General features: G+C 40.8%; 1 protein-coding gene across 1 annotated transcript in view; it reads right to left on the bottom strand.

Moving 5' to 3' along the window:
* snx19b (sorting nexin 19b) overlaps positions 1–18,086 on the bottom strand; it is a 109,903-nt gene that overhangs the window by 75,553 nt on the left and 16,264 nt on the right. The window contains exons 2-11 of the mRNA XM_034169070.1: positions 17,718–17,999; positions 14,362–14,556; positions 13,053–14,279; positions 12,716–12,914; positions 9,857–9,957; positions 9,501–9,620; positions 9,070–9,194; positions 6,475–6,568; positions 6,074–6,233; positions 386–515 (exon numbers count right to left, since the gene is read on the bottom strand). Coding sequence (XP_034024961.1) covers positions 386–515; positions 6,074–6,233; positions 6,475–6,568; positions 9,070–9,194; positions 9,501–9,620; positions 9,857–9,957; positions 12,716–12,914; positions 13,053–14,279; positions 14,362–14,556; positions 17,718–17,921 — 2,555 coding nt within the window. The 5' untranslated portion in view covers positions 17,922–17,999. The remainder of the gene's footprint in view (positions 1–385; positions 516–6,073; positions 6,234–6,474; positions 6,569–9,069; positions 9,195–9,500; positions 9,621–9,856; positions 9,958–12,715; positions 12,915–13,052; positions 14,280–14,361; positions 14,557–17,717; positions 18,000–18,086) is intronic.

The following is an 18,086-nucleotide window of genomic DNA, read 5'->3' as shown; positions in this document are numbered from 1 at the left end:
GCGTTGATGGGAAACCAGTGGCACAGGCGTCAATGTAAAGCAGAAGATTTTGCATCACAAGGTCTGGGAAACATCCTGCCGACAGATAATAAACAGCAAACTCCGCACCATCTTTTAGATCATGTTTACACATTCTGGGTTACCTAACTCAGCTCCATGCAGGCCAATGTTTTCATCAAGGAACATCATCTTTTCATTAGGAGCTGCTTTAATTTGATTTAAATATGCACCCGATTTGTATCTTTTTTCCATCAATATTTTGGTGTCTTCCTGGAAAGAACTTTATAAACTCTACTTTTAGAAAAGGGTCAACAGAAATACAGCGGGAGGACCAGAATACATGTGGCTGAGGGGAGAATGCGTTCTGCTAAAATGGAGACGGTACCTGTTTATCAGGGTCCCAAACAGAAGCTTGATGGTCCTCTGAATGTTTTCAGTGCACAACCAGCTCCACTGCTCCTTCATCAGCAGACACAAAATGTTCAGGGCCACCTCAGCCAGCGCCGTCTCAGACACTGAACAGCACAACCAAAACACACAGAAACACATCACATACCATTACAGATTGTACCCCACCCAGACAATGGCTCATCAAATCACATCATCACATGATCTGCATATACTACTGTTCAATTTGTATGCAAATCATTATGCATTTAATGTCTTCACACTGGGTGCACCAGCCCAATTCAGTTCAATTTTTATACCACATTTTCTTGCTTTTTTTTAAACTTGTTTGGCTGTACCTATGATGTAGATTTCAAAGCATCTTCTAAGTAAATAAATAAATAAATAAAAATACTGAACTACCTACGGCCACAACACGGCACCATTTACATGGCAAGCAGCTCCTGTATACTGATCTGACTGTGGTACTGTCAGATCCACACTCCACAACAGAAGGTGGCGGTAATGCATCATTAAGGTGGATGCCAATTGCCGCAAAAAAAGAAGCAGCAGAAGAATATCTGAATGATGGAGGATGTGCTGGGTATAAATGATTGAGTGAAATTAATAAATCATGCTCTCAAACTGAAATAAACTGAAATAATAAAGAGACTGAATAACCTTCACACTAATTGGCAGCTGAAACCACAAGGAGGAAGGCTAGGCTAACATAAAGCTAATTATAATGTTTTAAAAATCTATAAATCAATTAAAATTTTTATTTACATTCAGTGAGATAACCATGCAGATGTTTAGCTCCATAACATCTGTGTCTGTTCATTAGGAACAGGAAGTAGGTTTCTCTCGTTACTTACTAGTCTTTTGTGCTTTGTACAGTAACATTAATCAGCCCGTTAGCTTCTGCTAGCTAGGGTTTTGTATTATAAATGAATCACGTGCCAATTAAATTAATTTTGCATCTTGTTGCATTAAGCAGTTGCACCACATTATAAAAACGAATGTCACTTATACACTGATCTGAGTAAAATATGTTATATACTCTGCTGCCACTTATAGTCCAGAAAATACTGTGTACAGAACCAAATCTCAATGGAAGTTGTCCCAAGATGTTATACCCAAGAAAGGTTTAAATCTTATTCACCCCATGAGCAAGCACACTGTAGAGAGCGGTACGGAAAACTCCCTCCAGGATTTTTTTTTTATTATAGAAAGAAACCTAAAGCAGACCAGGCTCAGTAGAGTGACCATCTGGTTTGTCCATTAAACTCACAAAACAAAAACACAATTGTGGGAACATGCAATGACAGAATATAGTGTGTTCACAATGACAGATGGCTGAAAGGAAAACCACAAGGTGGAGACCAGGAATTGAGATTTTAAAAAAAAATCCGGAACAAAGATAGCATCCAAAGTAAACCCCAAAATATTTTTGTTTGTTTGTTTGCTTTTTTGTTTATTTGTTTTTTTTTTTGGCATATATGTGCATTATTGCTGTTAGTATCAGAGTATTCCTCACTCCCTCCTGTGTTTGAGTCACTTATTCAGCTCCAAAACTAAAACACAAATGTTCCAATATCTAATTTTCTCTTTCCCCAAAAAATGTGTTTTTGATGATTTTTGTGATATAACCTTTTGTAAGTCAACAATTCTTTTACATAAGATTGATAATGTCATCCATATGTAAATAGCCACGCTTTATTTCCGTTTGATAATCGGTGCACGGCCCTCAGCATGATAGAGTTTGACATGCCTGCAATGTTCTCAATGAGCAAGGCACAGCAGTTCCAAATTTTTTGATAAAAACAGCTTCGGATTGACATTATGAGCATGTAGAGCCGTACTGAAAACATATCTGAAATTAAATTATATCATGTGTTTCAGTTAAGCATTTCATAAGGACTACACAGGTCAGGAAGGCACAACTTCAACCACTATTCATTTATGAATACTGCCCTCAACTGGTCAGAGGACGGGAGGGCAGTGCCTCCTGCAGCACTCCTAAATGAATTAAAATTAATTTATTAAATTTAAAATTTAAGTTAACAATTAAAAAATTAAAAAATAATTCAACAACAAATTAAAAACAATTAAAGCTCTGAACCTGAGGCAGTTTCCAGATTTTAATTTTTTTTTTTGCTCCCGTCACATATTTACTCACTGTCTGCTTATTCTTCACTGCTCCTGCAAGTTGTGCACCTCTGTGTAAAATGCACAATCATGACCAAAAGTAGGTAGAATGCAAAAACGTCATGGAGTATAACAGTCACAATGTCATAAATCATAAAAGAGTACTAAACTTTAAATGAGACATTTAGAAAAAAAAAATGATTTTGACGCATATGATGAGCTGAAGGACTACAGAAAATGTGAGTGCCTGAGAATATCTATATTCAGCTAATCTGTTGTGATAAATTTGTAGTGTTTCTGGGATTTTTTTTGTTGTTGCTGTTTTATTTCAGGTTCTGGAGTTAAAAACGGCTACAAATGTTTTCCTGCGACTTTATGCTGCACTAGCACCAGCATCTCAGGACCAAAACATGACTTCCCTCCTCAGCCTCTCCTCTCCAACTCTCCTTTCTTCATATTGAACAGAATGAACATCAGTTGTAGCCCTTAACAGGCCACACAACTCTGTGTGGGGGGAAAAAAAACAACAGATTTTTGTTGAATTCTGCTAAGCTGCTACTTATCTGTAAAAGCACAGTACTATGCAGCGAATACTACTGCCTCTTTATAAGGACTGGGAGGGATGAGGGTTTCACAGTGTGGGTCTCATATTCAAATAATATCCATGTACAGCCAGTCCAGGAATGTAAAGGAAAAAAAAGCTCAAAATAAAACACACACACACAACAGAGGGAGGTTCCTTCATTCTATGACACTTGATCTTAGCATATGAAATAGTTGTTGGGTACTGATGGCCTAACATGACATTTAGAGCACCTTAAAAGGCCTAAAATGTGAAACCACTCAAAATGTTTTGATATCTGACACTTACCATCAAGACAATTATAAAACCTCTCTAACTTTATTCTTTGTGAGTTTTTCCAACCATGGAAAATGGACAGAATGAGAGTCAATATGAGCGACATCCATTTAAGACGATCACATAATGTCATTCAAAATACAGCAGGTGGTCTGAAAGTAACCTGATTACTGATCTGCTGCGATTAAAATGCTGGTTTTGAATGAACAACAAAAAATGATTTCTCATGTTAACCTCTTTTACTGAGTACAATACAAGTGGACGGCACTAATTTAATCTGGTTACTATGAATATGTGGGTGTGACTCTACTTGTAAACAAAGTCAGCTGTCAGGGATTCTGGCCTCTACAGTATCTGCTCTGAAGGGAGGAGATCCACCACTCTGTCAAGGAACACTTCAGATCTGTCTGGTGAGAAGCAGCTGCTTCTTTCAACCGTCATTCACCCCAAATGGGAAAAAAATAATTAAAAAAAAGTCTTTACAAAGACAATGGCCAGATGCCTAACAAAGGAGAAATGAAATTTGGATCCAATTAAAGAAGGAATGTCTCATTGAATCATCCAGTAAAGACAGAGACAGTTCCCATATGATGCTCATGAGATCATTTTCCTGTACTGAGAGTCCCGGTGATGAAGAAAGATGACGCTGTGGTACTGAACCAAATATCTAAATTATAAGGGCACACAGGTTGCAATGAGATCTGTGTGATCTGTGTTTTTCTCAACATTCAGAAAAAGAAACAAAACAAACCATCTCGTTTTCAGTCTTCAGAAGAATGGCCTGAATCATCTCATGTGTTTGTTGCTGTACTCCAACCAGGTCCTCTGTCCGAATTCCACCAAACTTGGTATGTGGATGAAGGTTGAGCCTGGAGTTTCCCTTAAGCTCAAAGTCTATTTTAGTCCCACCTCCACCAATATGCACCAAACTTGGAATACATATGGAGGTGGGCTGAGGAGCAGTCCAGGTGAGAATAAATTTACCAAAGGTCAATTACTGGGTAAAGATCATTGGGGGCAAAACTCAAAACATTTTTTTAATTGCAGCCAAGGTCATGACTGAAGATTCCTTTGAATATGTTACTGTGCACAAGGTGCACATTCAGCCGTAACACAGCCAGTGCCTTCTTCCACACAGGCACTGAACCGGTTTCCATTCTTTGTGCTTGCTGAGTGGAAATGGCAAGTTGAGAAAGGAGACGTTAAAGCAAAGTCACCAGCTCTTATTCCTGTAACCTCAGTTCAGCATTAAATTTCTGCCAGATTTGGAATCTGCTCTGACCACGAGCCGGTCGTCTGGGATGTGCAACAAGCTGGTTTTGATCAGATGATCCGACTCCGATCAAGTTAAAATGGAAACTGGCTCAAACAGAGAAGACAACATGATGTCAACACAGGCCACGTTCACACATGTTTAAATTACAAATTGATTTTATCACCTTTAAAATCCTTGCAAAAACATTTTTGTCTGAAATCTTACCATTAGCTTCAGTCTCGCTTCTTTGTTTTTTTGGGGGGGTTTTTTGTAAATCAGACATTGCTTTGACTCACTGATGTGTTTCTTCATTTTGTTTGTGTCAAAGTGGCACCTTTTTTATGAATTAAAAATCCAAAGTTCTGCATGTTACACTTCAACTAAAAAATAAACAAGTGTGATTTTAAAGGTGTTGTTCCTTTGGACTGTTTTCACAGTTCAGGATTTTCTGTCCCTTAGTGTTCCAATCATGGTTTCACAATGTGCGGAAAGGTCACCTCATCTGGAAACTATTTGGAATTGTGACCCACATGGGATAAAGTACAAGGACAAGTTTCCAACACACACTTTCTGTGTCAATGTCAGATAATGGGGTGGGTGGGGGGAGCGTTTTGCTTTTTTCCAATCCTTCAAGGGCAGACTTGGCCAAAAAAAAAAAAAAAAAAAAAAAAAATATATATATATATATATGTATATATATATATATATATATATATATATATATATATATATATATATATATATATGTATATATATATATATATATATATATATATATACATATATATATATATATGTATATATATATATATATATATATATATATATACATATATATATATATATATATATACACACAAATTGAAGCAACTGACACAGCAAGTAAACACAGGTAGCCAGAGATCGACTTGGGTTAACATACAGAAAATCTCCACGTATTTCACACAAACGTTTGCAAGATCTCTGCTGGACAAGTAAGATTAAAAAATTCCACAGGTCGAGTGTGTCAGTTACTGCAACATTTTTACTGGGGTTGACAAAACGAGTCAGTGAGGAGACTTCACAGCTCTACTGGACTCTACATTTGTATTCTTCCTGGTTGCAAATTCTGAGTTCCTGGTGTCCACTGAATGCAGCACGAGCTTCAAGAGTTTCCTGCTTCATGTCTCAAAAATTTCACAGAGCGAAATTAACATCAATCCCTTCCCAAAAATAAGTACTTTACCAGAAATTTCATGAAATTTGTGAAAAATCAAAAGGGACTACACCTTTAAATGTGATTTCTTTTTTACTTTGTGTGGTCTTGACTTCTTTTCTCCTGAACAAACCTAACATGCTATGACGACCATGAACTCGTGATAAGCAGAGTGGAAACAATCTTACAATATTCTGTGCTACGTATTTCTACAGTTCACGATTCTTACTTGACTCCGGACTCTGCTGTTGTTTCACGTGCTCGTTTCGACAGCTTCTGAGTTCTTCGATTGCTGGACTGTTGCCTTTCTCCGTTTCCACTCTGATGGAAAGTGTCTCCTGTTTGCTAATCAAGACTTCAAACTCCACAAGGGACATCCCGTTGAACACCTTCATGAACAGAGATAATAAGGCTTCATCTTTTGTTTAATCTGCAGAAAAGAACCTTGAATTGATTTTTTTGATGAACGTAATGCTGCAGATCCTGTTGCAGGTGCTCTGCAGATCCATGCACAGACACATTATCTTGAAGGTTATGGCTGAATGGATTAACTTCAATTGAATTTTTCTGATGAAAAACATGGACACGATGCCTCAGACTGTGTCGATCAGCTCTGAGAACGTCACTTACTGTGTTACTTTGTTCCGAACTGAACAAAACGGCTGGCCTCATGTCTGCTCCGTTCATGAAGGGAATGTTTTTACTGGGAAACCTCAGACGAGACCTGAGGGTGAAGAAACACAAAACCATGTTTGTTATTGTCACCGGCAGCCATCAGAAGAAAGTCATTCAGCACGGCAAAGTCGATCATCGTGCACTCTTTTTGGCCATTCTTTATTACCGTAGACGGTAGCAGGGTACTGACAGTACTGTATGTTTTTACAAAACTGAGCATCGCAACTGTGGATGCTCATGGATAACTCTACGGTAACAGAATTACAATTTTTTTAATTTGTCATTTTTAATGGTAATGGTAATCTAAAATATGGCTGGTGGCACAGTGGCTTAGTGGCTAGTGTGGGTTCCCTCTGGGTGCTCCAGCTTCCTAACGCCTCCAAAGACATGCAGATTAGGTGAATTGGTGACTCTAAATTTAGTGCAGCGGATAACTGAAAAAAATGCTTCACATGGTGATGCAAGCACCAAATTTGGCACACGTACTCCTTAGACATTACTCTTTTAAAAATGCCGGGGTACCTACGTGAACTTTCAATAGGCAGCCAAGAAGGGGTCAATTGAAGTATTACACAGGGGTCAAAATTTAAAAATGCTCCAATCATACTGAAAGGTATTCCATATTATTTGTCTGATAATAAAGATTCCAAAAAGGTATAGTTTGGACTATCTGTGAATGAATGGTCTGGAGTTATGGGGTAAAAACAGCAAGAACACTAAGAAAGGTCAATTTCAGTTTGTACAGGGGTCAAAAGTTAAAGTTGCTCCAATTTTGGTAAAAAGTGGTGCAAATTACTGGTTGAGCTAATAGAATTAATAAATGGAATAGTTCTGACCGTGTTGCATGCTTGGTTTGAAAAGTAAAGGTTAAACAATATCAGCATCCATTGGACTCTATGACATGTGACATATGCTACCCTGTAACATGATAACTACCATATTTTCCGGACTATAAGTCGCACTTTTTTACATGTTTTGGCAGGGGGTGCGACCTATACTCCAGTGCGACTTATAAATGAAAAATATACCGGTAGATTCTCAATTAATTTACCGTAATAAAACAATTTTACGTGACAGAGTCGCTCTAAGATTTAAAATGGCCGGAAATGCAATGCATCATGGGCACTGTAGTATGGCAGCCGTCCTATAGGTCACGCTGGTCGCGATAACCAATCAGAGAACAGAACATTGGACGCGTATTCCTCACTTCACCCAGACAATGATTGTGAAACAGCGTGTGAAGCAGACGAACACGGTGCTTATTCCGGGAGGGCTAACAAAACAGCTTCAACCCTTGGATATCAGTGTGAGCAGAGTTGATGCTCAGAGCTGTGTGGGAGCACTGGGTGAGCGACGGCGGAGGATTAGCATCTGCACTTGGAAGGAGCTGGCTTCGACACCACAGGGAGGTCATGAGCTGCGCAGGTAGGTGCTGCATGGTTCGGCTCGCAATGTGGTCCGCAAAATGCAAACATATCCATAGGTAAAATGCAGCTCACGAGAGGGTGCTCAAGGCTTGTGTGACTGTTCCTGCGACTTCTGACTACCATAGAAAAATAGAAATTTCAACATTACTGATAACTTAATAAGACAATGGAGAAGGCCAGAAAAAAATGCCACCAAAAAGAAAAGGATACTCTGCAGATTACAAGTTGCGACTGGTGAAATATGCATCCGAAAACGGTAATTGATCAGCAGAGAGAGAGTTTGGAGTGAGTGAGAAACTTGTGAGGGACTGGAGGAAAGCAGAGGTTACTCTAACCACCATGAAAAAAAACAAAAAAAGCTAATCGCGGGCTAAAAGCTAGACGGCCACAGCTAGAGGAACGAGTCCGCACATGGGTGCTCGAACAATGTGCAGATATTATCATCATAATATCATAATATTATCATCTGAACTTTCATGTTAAGTTAACATACCTGTATGTCCATGCGACTTATACTCCAGTGCGACTTATCTATGGTTTATTTTTCTTTATAATGGATAAAGTGGCTGGTGCGACTTATACTCCGGTGCGACTTATAGTCCGGAAAATACGGTAAGCATGATACATGATGCAAACTATTCCTTTGAAAAACCGTATTCACCCAACTAATTGGAGCAACTTTAACTTTTGAATCTTTATGATCAGACAAATAATATGGAATACCTTTCAATATGATTGGAGCATTTTTAAATTTTGACCCCTGTGTAATACTTCAATTGACCCCTTCTTGGCCACCTATTGAAAGTTCACGTGGGTACCCGGCATTTTTAAAAGAGTAATGTCTAAGGAGTATGTGTGCCAAATTTGGTGCTTGCATCACCATTTGAAGGATCCCTCAGTAAATATTCACTTATCTGCTGCACGAATTAGCCTGCAGGTGTTTGTGTGGGTGTAAATGTGTTTGTCTGTATGTGGCTCTGTGAAAGACGGGCCCCGCCTCTCGCCCTATGACTACCGAGATACGTTCCAGCCCCCCCAAATAAACATGACCCTTGATTGGAGTAAGTGGGTACAGAAAATGAATGAATAAAACATGGCCAGATTCCATGTGTGTGTTTCGTACTTGCTCTTCTTGTCGGTGGTTATTTTGCTCGCGTCCACCTCTGTTTCGTTGTCCTCCGTGGGGCTCTGAGGTTCTGAACGAGGAAATGCTGTCTTCAGAGTGTCCACAATGGCACTGACGACAATCTGAAGCACACGTGCACATTTTACATCACAGTGTCACCGAGAACTCCACCACGCCTCAGACACACTTTTCAAACAGTCACACTATTCAAGTTCCTCTTTGCACACCATCAACGTGCCAACTTTTCCAACTGACAGTCTGAATGTTTTACATGCTGAGCCTGAAGTCAAGGATTCATCACATGTATGAATCAGGATTGTTTAAAGGTTATTTTGGTAGAATTCTTGGCTAAGTATCAAAAACCTCCCAAAGCTCACAGTGTAGGGTACATAAAAAAATACTCAATAATAAAACACGGAGGTCCAAACCTTGTCTATGCGCGACACCAAGAACGGCTTCTTGACAAAAGCGATCCTGGCGTCTGTGTTGAGAGCCAGAAACTCCTGCATTTCTTCACTGTTGGCTATTTCAGGGATTGCACACAGGTGCTGGAAACGAGGACAGAATGATGGTCACATGTTAAATCTGTGTTTTTCTGTTGGTCTTTACATGATCCTCTAAAACCAATGAACCAGTTTGTCCATGACCAGGTGGGTCAAATCGAGAATTACGTTACATTTTGCTGCAAACCTGCAAAACAGGCCAAAACAGGAAGTGTCAAAGTTTGTTTACACTTCCTAGTGGAGGGAGAGAGTTATGGTACTGGTGCTGTAAATCCACCGACCTTTAGAAAGGTCTCCAGAAGTCCTTTCCTGGCTTCGATCTTGTCACTGTCCATGTTTCCAAATGGCATGTCTGGAAATATCTTCTTTGGACCTTTCACACCTAAACCAGAGTCAGACTAGATCAAAACACAATTAAAAACCTGGAGGCCAACCATAGAGAAATCACAGATGATGTCGAACAACATCTGGAATCCCAAGAAAAGATACACGTCTAATCTATAAACTGCTGCCTCCAACTAAACTTCAAACTTTATACTTCAAGCACCCACAAATTCAGCTAAACGCCTCAAAAACATCTAACAATCAGTCTTGTGGAGTAAATAGTTCGCTGCTCCTTCGCGGTGAAAGGAGCCAGCTGAGGTGGTTCAGCCATCTGGTAAGGATGCCTCCTGTGCACCTCCCGAAGGAGGTGTTCCAGGCATGTCCATCTGGGAGGAGACCCCGGGGAAGACCCAGGACTAGGTGGAGAGATTATATCTCCACACTGGCCTGGGAACGCCTCGGGGCCCCCTACTCAGAGGTGGTCAATGTGGCATGGAAGAGGGAAGTCTGGGGTGACCCGCTGGAGCTGTTGCCCTCGCGACCCAAACCCGGAAAAGCGGTTGAAGATGAGTGATGAGTGAGAGTGTTACAAGTTAAAATATTGGGGGTTGGTAAAGTTAGACCCTACATGTGTGAAGCGCCTTCAGGCAGCTTTGTTGTGATTTGGTGCTATATAAATGAAAATAAAATGAAATTGGTGATTATAAATAGATTACCTTTAGATAAAAAATGTTATAAACCTAATGTGTAAAATACGAAAGGCCAAATTACATCTTTGCTGGGTGGGAACGGCATATTTCAGAACAATTTCATAGGTCCTTATTTTGTCCTGCACGTCCTGCAACATGTAACAACTTTTTGATCTTCCCTCGACATGAGAAATCATATTGAGTGATTATCGACAAATCTGGCAATTGTTATTGCGCACAAAGCGGTCACAGTCAGACTGTTTGTAATGTTGTTAAACTGGGATAAATGGGAGAGGGGCAGATGGTCTCTGCAGGCGACCATGAAATCTGAACTAAAAATCTATTTAAGAATTTTCAACAGTGATTATTGTTGTGAGGTCTACACTTCCATCTTTAAATTCACATTTTTACGTTCACTGTGCAGTTTAAAATACTGGTTAGAAAAGTAATGACACATAAGTTGCATTACATGAAACTGAAACCGTTGTATTACCGTATTTTCCTGAGTACAATTCACACCGGAGTACCCCTTTTTCTGTATTTTGGGCTCCTTAAATTGTGATTTTTGTGCATTGTTGGAGTGTACTTTTTATTATTGGCCTTTATTAGTGTATTACTAGAGTTTATTTCTTTAAGTGGGAAAGTCCTATATAATAAAGTAAGCCCCTTCGGCCGCTCTCTTGTTTTCACTCAGGGTCACCACAGCAAATCTGAGGTGGATCTGCATGTTGAATTGGCACACATTTTATGCCGGATGCCCTTCCTGATGCAAATCCACATTACATTAGGAAAAGTGGCAGGGATGGGGTTTGAACAGGGAACCTCCTGCACTGAAAACAAGAGCACTGACCACTTGTCCACCACCCTTCCCGTGGGAAAGTCCTAAATAAATAGTCATTATGATTCCCATTATTAATTACAAATATGTGATTTTTTTGGTATACAAGTAACACCCCAGTGCAAAAAAAAAAAAAAAAAAAAAAAAAAAAAAAAAAAAATCACATACGAGGTCTGTGAGAAAAGTAACGGACCTTTTTATTTTTTTCAAAAACTATATGGATTTGATTCATATGTTTTTACGTCAGCCAAGCTTGAACCTTCGTGCGCATACGTGAGTTTTTCCACGCCTGTCGGTTGCGTCATTTGCCTGTGGGCAGGCTTTGAGTGAGCACTGGTCCACCCCTCTCATCGTTGTTTCATTGCGAGGAAATGGCGGAATGATTTGGGCTTTTTTTCCCATCAGAATTTTTTTCAGAAACTGTTAGAGACATACAGCTGGAAACCATTAGAAAAATTTATCTGGCTTTCGGTGAAAATTTTACGGGCTTCACAGAGAATAAGGAGTGTTACTACAGCTTTAAGGACGGCCCACAATGGCGCTCGGCGCGCCGCGCTCCGAGCCACCATCGAGAGGCAGAAACCACCACATCATTTCTAAACGGATCGCTGTGTGGAGCCAGGACCGTCGTGTGCATTTTCTCTGGTTATCACAAGAGCTGGACATCAGCCATTTTCCGGCAGATTTCACTTTTAACAAGAGATTTTGTCATGGAAAGCCGCGCGGAGGCTTTGCGCGTCACAACCGATTCGCTGATGGAGCGAGACAAAGGAACACCTCCATTTCAGAGAGTTAAAAGACAAGTTGGGACATGCCTATCTCGGCTTTCAGTGCTTACCAGTCGAGTGAGTATAAGAGAAATTGTGGAGAGCTGGGCATGTCCCAACTTGTCGTCTAACACTCCGAAACATTATTATTATGTTATTAATAATGACTTCTGTGTGAGTTCATAAGTCGTAAGACCTCCCAAATGAGTAAAAAAGTGATTTATACACCAGAAAATACAGTACTTATTATATTTTTAACAGCAACTAGCAATCTTCAACCCATTACAATTCAAAAGTAACCTTCCCAACACTTCCAACATTACACGCACTCTGTACTTGTTAGTTCCATTCCAACAGAAACAGCTGAAATGAGAAACTGAACAAGATAATACATTTTTCAAAAAACTGTTTCAACCTACTTCTTTAATAAAGACATTCCTTCTCTTCTCTCTGTGACACTGCCCCCCTCCCCCCCACAAAGCTCTCTGTAGCACCAAAAGATGAAAAATCCATCCCTCTGACCTTTGCTGAGTTTACGTAGTTCTGGTCTGTCTTCCAGCCGTGTTTGCAGGTTGAGAAACTCGCTGTATCGCCGGTTGACCATGTGGTAAGCTACCGGCTGAATGGATGGCAAATTCTCACAAACGGTCTGTACAGATTCTACATCCCCAGAGACCGGCTGAATGCTCCCTGGGTTCTCACAACCCACTGCAGTCTCATACTGAAAACAACAAAATCAACACAACAGTCACCGTATCGCACAAAGCTCACCGCAAATTTCATACAAAAATATTAACAATATTCTCAACTGAAATACTATACACAAAATATATACACATCAAGATTTTCATGTCCTTACTTTGATGGTGTAGAGAGTGTAAGGGTGTGAGCCGGTCCCACGATGTTCCTTAGCTGTGATGGTGCCGGTAATGCGGAGGTTCTGAATAATGACCGGTCCCTCTGGGCTGCTGAGTGGCTCAAAACTGAAGGACGACATGGGGGAAGAGCCCTGCAATGGACTGACTACAGTAAGCTCTTGAGAACTACCCAGAACATTCTGCCCTACTCCCAGAAGGAGCTCTCTGGTTTGATGTGGTGACATTCCTTCCCTCTCCAGGTCCTGGAGGCTTGTCGAACTAAGAGTCCTTAATGATGAGGAGCCAAAGCCATCAGCAGGGTCTGCTGACTCTGAATTCACCAAGACCTTAGGGCAAGAGCCATCCACTAGGCCACCGTAACCGTCCTCCAAGTATATAACATTCTCAATCGATGTGGTGCTGTTTTTCTGGATATCATATAGGCCATCCTCTTGGGTAATCATGAGCAAAGAATCAATTGGACTCCGTTTATAGTCAGTCAGTGGAGAATCTAGGTCAAAGTCATTTTCCTGGTAAAAGGGATTTGACTTGCCTGGTCTAAGGTAATTCCTTAAGAAGGGTCCAGTGGGCTCTCCTTCTTCAGGGTTGTTCTGTGAACATTCTTCTGAGTCCATTATGTCAAAGCCAGGAAACTTGGGTGTGGCCATCTGTGCATCACTGATCACTTCAGTCTCTGACCTTAAGGCTGACATGCAGTATGGAGGAACTTCACTACTGTTTTGAAGTACAAGTGCTATATCTGGTTGTGGAGTTCGCTCTGAGTCAGCACATGAAGCTTGCAGTGGTGGCGGTGGCGGGAGGGATGAAGTCAGCGGATCTCCTGTAACTGTGGCACGACACTCTCTCGACTTAGTAAATACTTCAACCATGAGAAGATTTAACCAGTCGGGATCGGACAGCTTGGCAACAAGAGGAAGTAGGACATTGCAGGTGATAAGCTCTCCGACTACAAATCTACCAGAGCAAGTTTCCAAGTGAGGAGATGGCACCAAAATGTGCAGCAGCAAATTGACCACTGCTCTGGTGTAGTTGACTTCCACCGTATCACTGCCCATGATGGGATGAGGTGTGCTAACTCTGGAATACGCCTTCCACAGCCGCTCTCCGTCATTGCTCCTCTGTCCAATCTGCTCACTCACCAGCTCTTTGGCTCTCAGATAATCCTGCAGGTGGCAGCCAAACAAGTCCAGGATCCTCTGGGTCAGTTCCTGCAGCAAACACATAAAGTTCAGACATCAGATGTAAAGAGTGTTCACCCAACACTGACACTGACTTCCCTCCCAATAATACCTTCCTGTCCACCCGTCTCGCACGTGTTTTCAGCTCCATTGCCATGGAGATCATGGCGTCTTGAACTTCCATTTCAAAACCACTCCTAGAGGACACGGTGCAATACCAGGAGGAGACAAAGTCCCTGATGATTTTCCTCACTGTGTTGTGGATCTCCTGGTCTAGGTGATGCTCATCATCAACAGATGGTGGAACCTGGAATATTTGTTTGAATGATTTAAGTGTGATTTAACAGAACAAACCTGTTACACTCCATCCTTCTGCTTCATAGATTTTCGTTTTGAATGAATGTGTTTGAGAGAGCTGGTCTCTGAGTAACGAAGAAACAGTCACTATGCTGATAATACACTGGTGTACATGTATTTCTCCTCTATGTCCCATAAACAAGCTGGTAACCTGTGTTGATGATCATTTCAGAGCTCTACAACATTGAGACTGAAATAAAACTCATCTTTGGTGTGCTTCACCATTTCGTGACTAAAATATTTTAATTTGACTTTGATGACAGACATTACCAATGTAAAAAAAAAAAAAAAAAAATCGTTCAACATGTTCCAAAAACTTAAATGTAGTATTTATTGTTGCCTTGTATTAAGATTCTTCTTTCAGCTGTAATTTCAATTAATTTCACAGTGTTAGCAAGTTCCAAAAATGATTTATACTTCAGTGTCGGGGTGACCAATGTACTTTACCTATAAAATGAATGCAAGAATGTCAGGTTTGGGTGTGTGCATTAGTGCCGTGAGTTGTCAAATCTGCCACATTACAAAGACACCCTGGGTGCCAATTATTAACTACGAATGCAGACCACTGGTCTATCCCAACCTCAATAATGTGACATACAACCCCAATTCCAATAAAGTTGGGACGTTGTGTAAAATGTAAATAAAAACAGAATACAATGATTTGCAAATTCTCTTCAACCTATATTCATTTGAATACACCACAAAGACAAGATATTTAATGTTCAAACTGATAGACTTTACTGTTTTTGTGCAAATATTTGCTCATTTTGAAATGGATGCCTGCAATACGTTTCAAAAAAGCTGCAACAGTGATATGTTTACCACTGTGTTACATCACCTTTCCTTCTAACAACACTCAATAAGCGTTTGGGAACTGAGGACATTAATTGTTGAAGCTTTGTAGGTGGAATTCTTTCCCATTCTTGCTTGATGTACGACTTCAGTTGTTCAACAGTCCGGCGTCTCCGTTGTCATATTTTGTGCTTCATAATATGTCACACATTTTCAATGGGCGACAGGTCTGGACTGCAGGCAGGCCAGTCTAGTACCTGCACTCTTTTACTATGAAGCCACGCTGTTGTAACACGTGCAGAATGTGGCTTGGCATTGTCTTGCTGAAAAAGCAGGGACGTCCCTGAAAGAAAAATGTTGCTTGGATGGCAGCATGTGTTGCTCCAAAACCTGGATGTACCTTTCAGCATTGATGGTGCCATCACAGATGTGTAAGTTGTCCATGCCATGGGCACGAACACACCCCCATACTATCACAGATGCTGGCTTTTGAACTTTGTGCTGGTAATAATCTGGATGGCCCATAATTTCCAAAAACAATTTGAAATGTGGACTCATCAGACCACAGCACACTTTTACACTTTATGTCTGTCCATTTCAAATGAGCTCGGGCCCAGAGAAGGCAGCAGTGTTTCTGGATGTTGATGCAGGTCTTTCGCTTTGCATGGTAGAGTTTTAACTTGCACTTGTAGATGTAGCGAAGATCCTTTACACAATGATGTCTGTTTTTAATGCAATGCTGCCTGAGGGATCGAAGGTCACGGGCATTCAATGTTGGTTTTCGGCCTTGCCACTTACATATAGAAAGTTCTCCAGATTCTCTGAATCTTCTGATTATACTATGCTCTGTAGATGATGGAATCACCAAATTCCTTGCAACTGAACATTGAGAAACATTGTTCTTAAACTGTTGGACTATTTTTTCACACAGTTGTTCACAAAGTGGTAATTCTCACCCCATCTTTGCTTGTAAATAACTGAGCCTTCTGGGGATGCTCCTTTTATACCCAATCATGACACTCACAATTAGTGTCCTCATTTCCCAAACTCTTATTGAGTGTTGTTAGAAGGAAAGGTGATATAACACAGTGGTAAACATACCACTGTCCCAGCTTTTTTGAAATGTGTTGCAGGCATCCATTTCAGAATGAGCAAATATCTGCACAAAAACAATAAAGTTTATCAGTTTGAACATTAAATATCTTGTCTTTGTGGTGTATTCAATTGAATATAGGTTGAAGAGGATTTGAAAATCATTGTATTCTGTTTTTACTTACATTTCACATGATGTCCTAACTTCACTGGAATTGGGGTTGTACATTTCCTCCAGTCAGGTGATATAGTACATGGGTGTCCCCTAATCCCCTTGGCCTTTTCCATTTGCTGGGATCCTCAGCACTGAGGCACCAACTTTCTGGATTACGCTCATTTACACAAAGTCATTCCAGTGGTACCCACTTACCAAAGACATCCCAGTCATCACTTCAGGTCACTGAACTCACACTTACACTGGTCTTACAACCATACACCAGGACCTTAAAGACTTTGATCTTCATACTTCTGCAGACATCGGCATCAGCAAATAGCACTGTTAAGCAACCTCATGACTCCATAAGCTCTTCACAGGCATCGCTCAACCTCAAAGGGAGTTCTCAGAGACATGAATGTCAGTGCAATAATTCGTTAATCTCTCTACATGTTCAACGTGGTGGCCAAGTGGTTAGTGAAAGAGAGGGTTCCCGGTTCAATACCACCCGTGCCCGTTCGTCACGTAATGTGGAGTTGCGCCAGGAAGTTCACCCAGCATAAAACCTGTGCTAAATCAACATACAGATCCATATCATATCCATTGTGGCAACCTTGAGCAAAAAGGGACAAGAAAGAACTTATTTCAAGGAAGGAACTGAAAGCCTGGATCTTAGCCCTGAACTAGGATAATCGGAAGCTCAGATACTGCAGTTCCTTGCTCAGCTTCTCAAGTGCTGCCATCAGGGCATTCACTGATTCACATCCAGCATAGTCCATTAAGTCAAAGTCTGTAAGTTCTGGCATGCCGGAGGACCACCTACAGTCCCAGATGCAGTTTAGCATTGTGTCCGGAACACATAAACAACATTGCCAGGATGAAGCCTAATCAAATCAACTGCATCACTGTAAACAACAGTCACAGCCCAATATATTCTTTTCCAATATTTACAAAAGTATAATCTTTAGTGATGGTTTATATGGTTGTAAAAGTCGATACTTCCACTAGAACGTTTATTACACTTTCCAAAAATAACTCAATCAACACGGGGATTGAAAACAGAGTTCATTTACCTGTTCCAAGGTGATAAACCTCTCCAAGTGAACCAAAGTGTTGGACTCCAGCATAGCCTGGGAGCTGAGCCACCCGCCGAACACCACCAGCAGGCTGGTGAACACACAGAGCAGCCAGATGTTCATGAAGAGGTGGAACAGCACCAGCCACGCCAGGACAACACCAAAGCCGAACAGGATCCTCTGCCCCAGCACCTCAGCCATGGAGCCACAGCAAGCCACGTCTGGTTTACACCTTCAGCAACAGATGTCATTAATGCTCGAGCCGGAATGATGTCACACCTCGAGAAACAAAACCAGTGCAGACTACTGATTAGTTCAAACTTCAAAGACACCTGGACTACCTTTAACTGAAATATGACAAGACTG

The sequence above is a fragment of the Thalassophryne amazonica genome, chromosome 4 (assembly GCF_902500255.1).
Source record: "Thalassophryne amazonica chromosome 4, fThaAma1.1, whole genome shotgun sequence".
NCBI lineage: Eukaryota > Metazoa > Chordata > Actinopteri > Batrachoidiformes > Batrachoididae > Thalassophryne > Thalassophryne amazonica.
The sequence above is the reverse complement of the archived record's forward strand: the minus strand, read 5'-3'. Positions and strand labels throughout refer to the sequence as shown.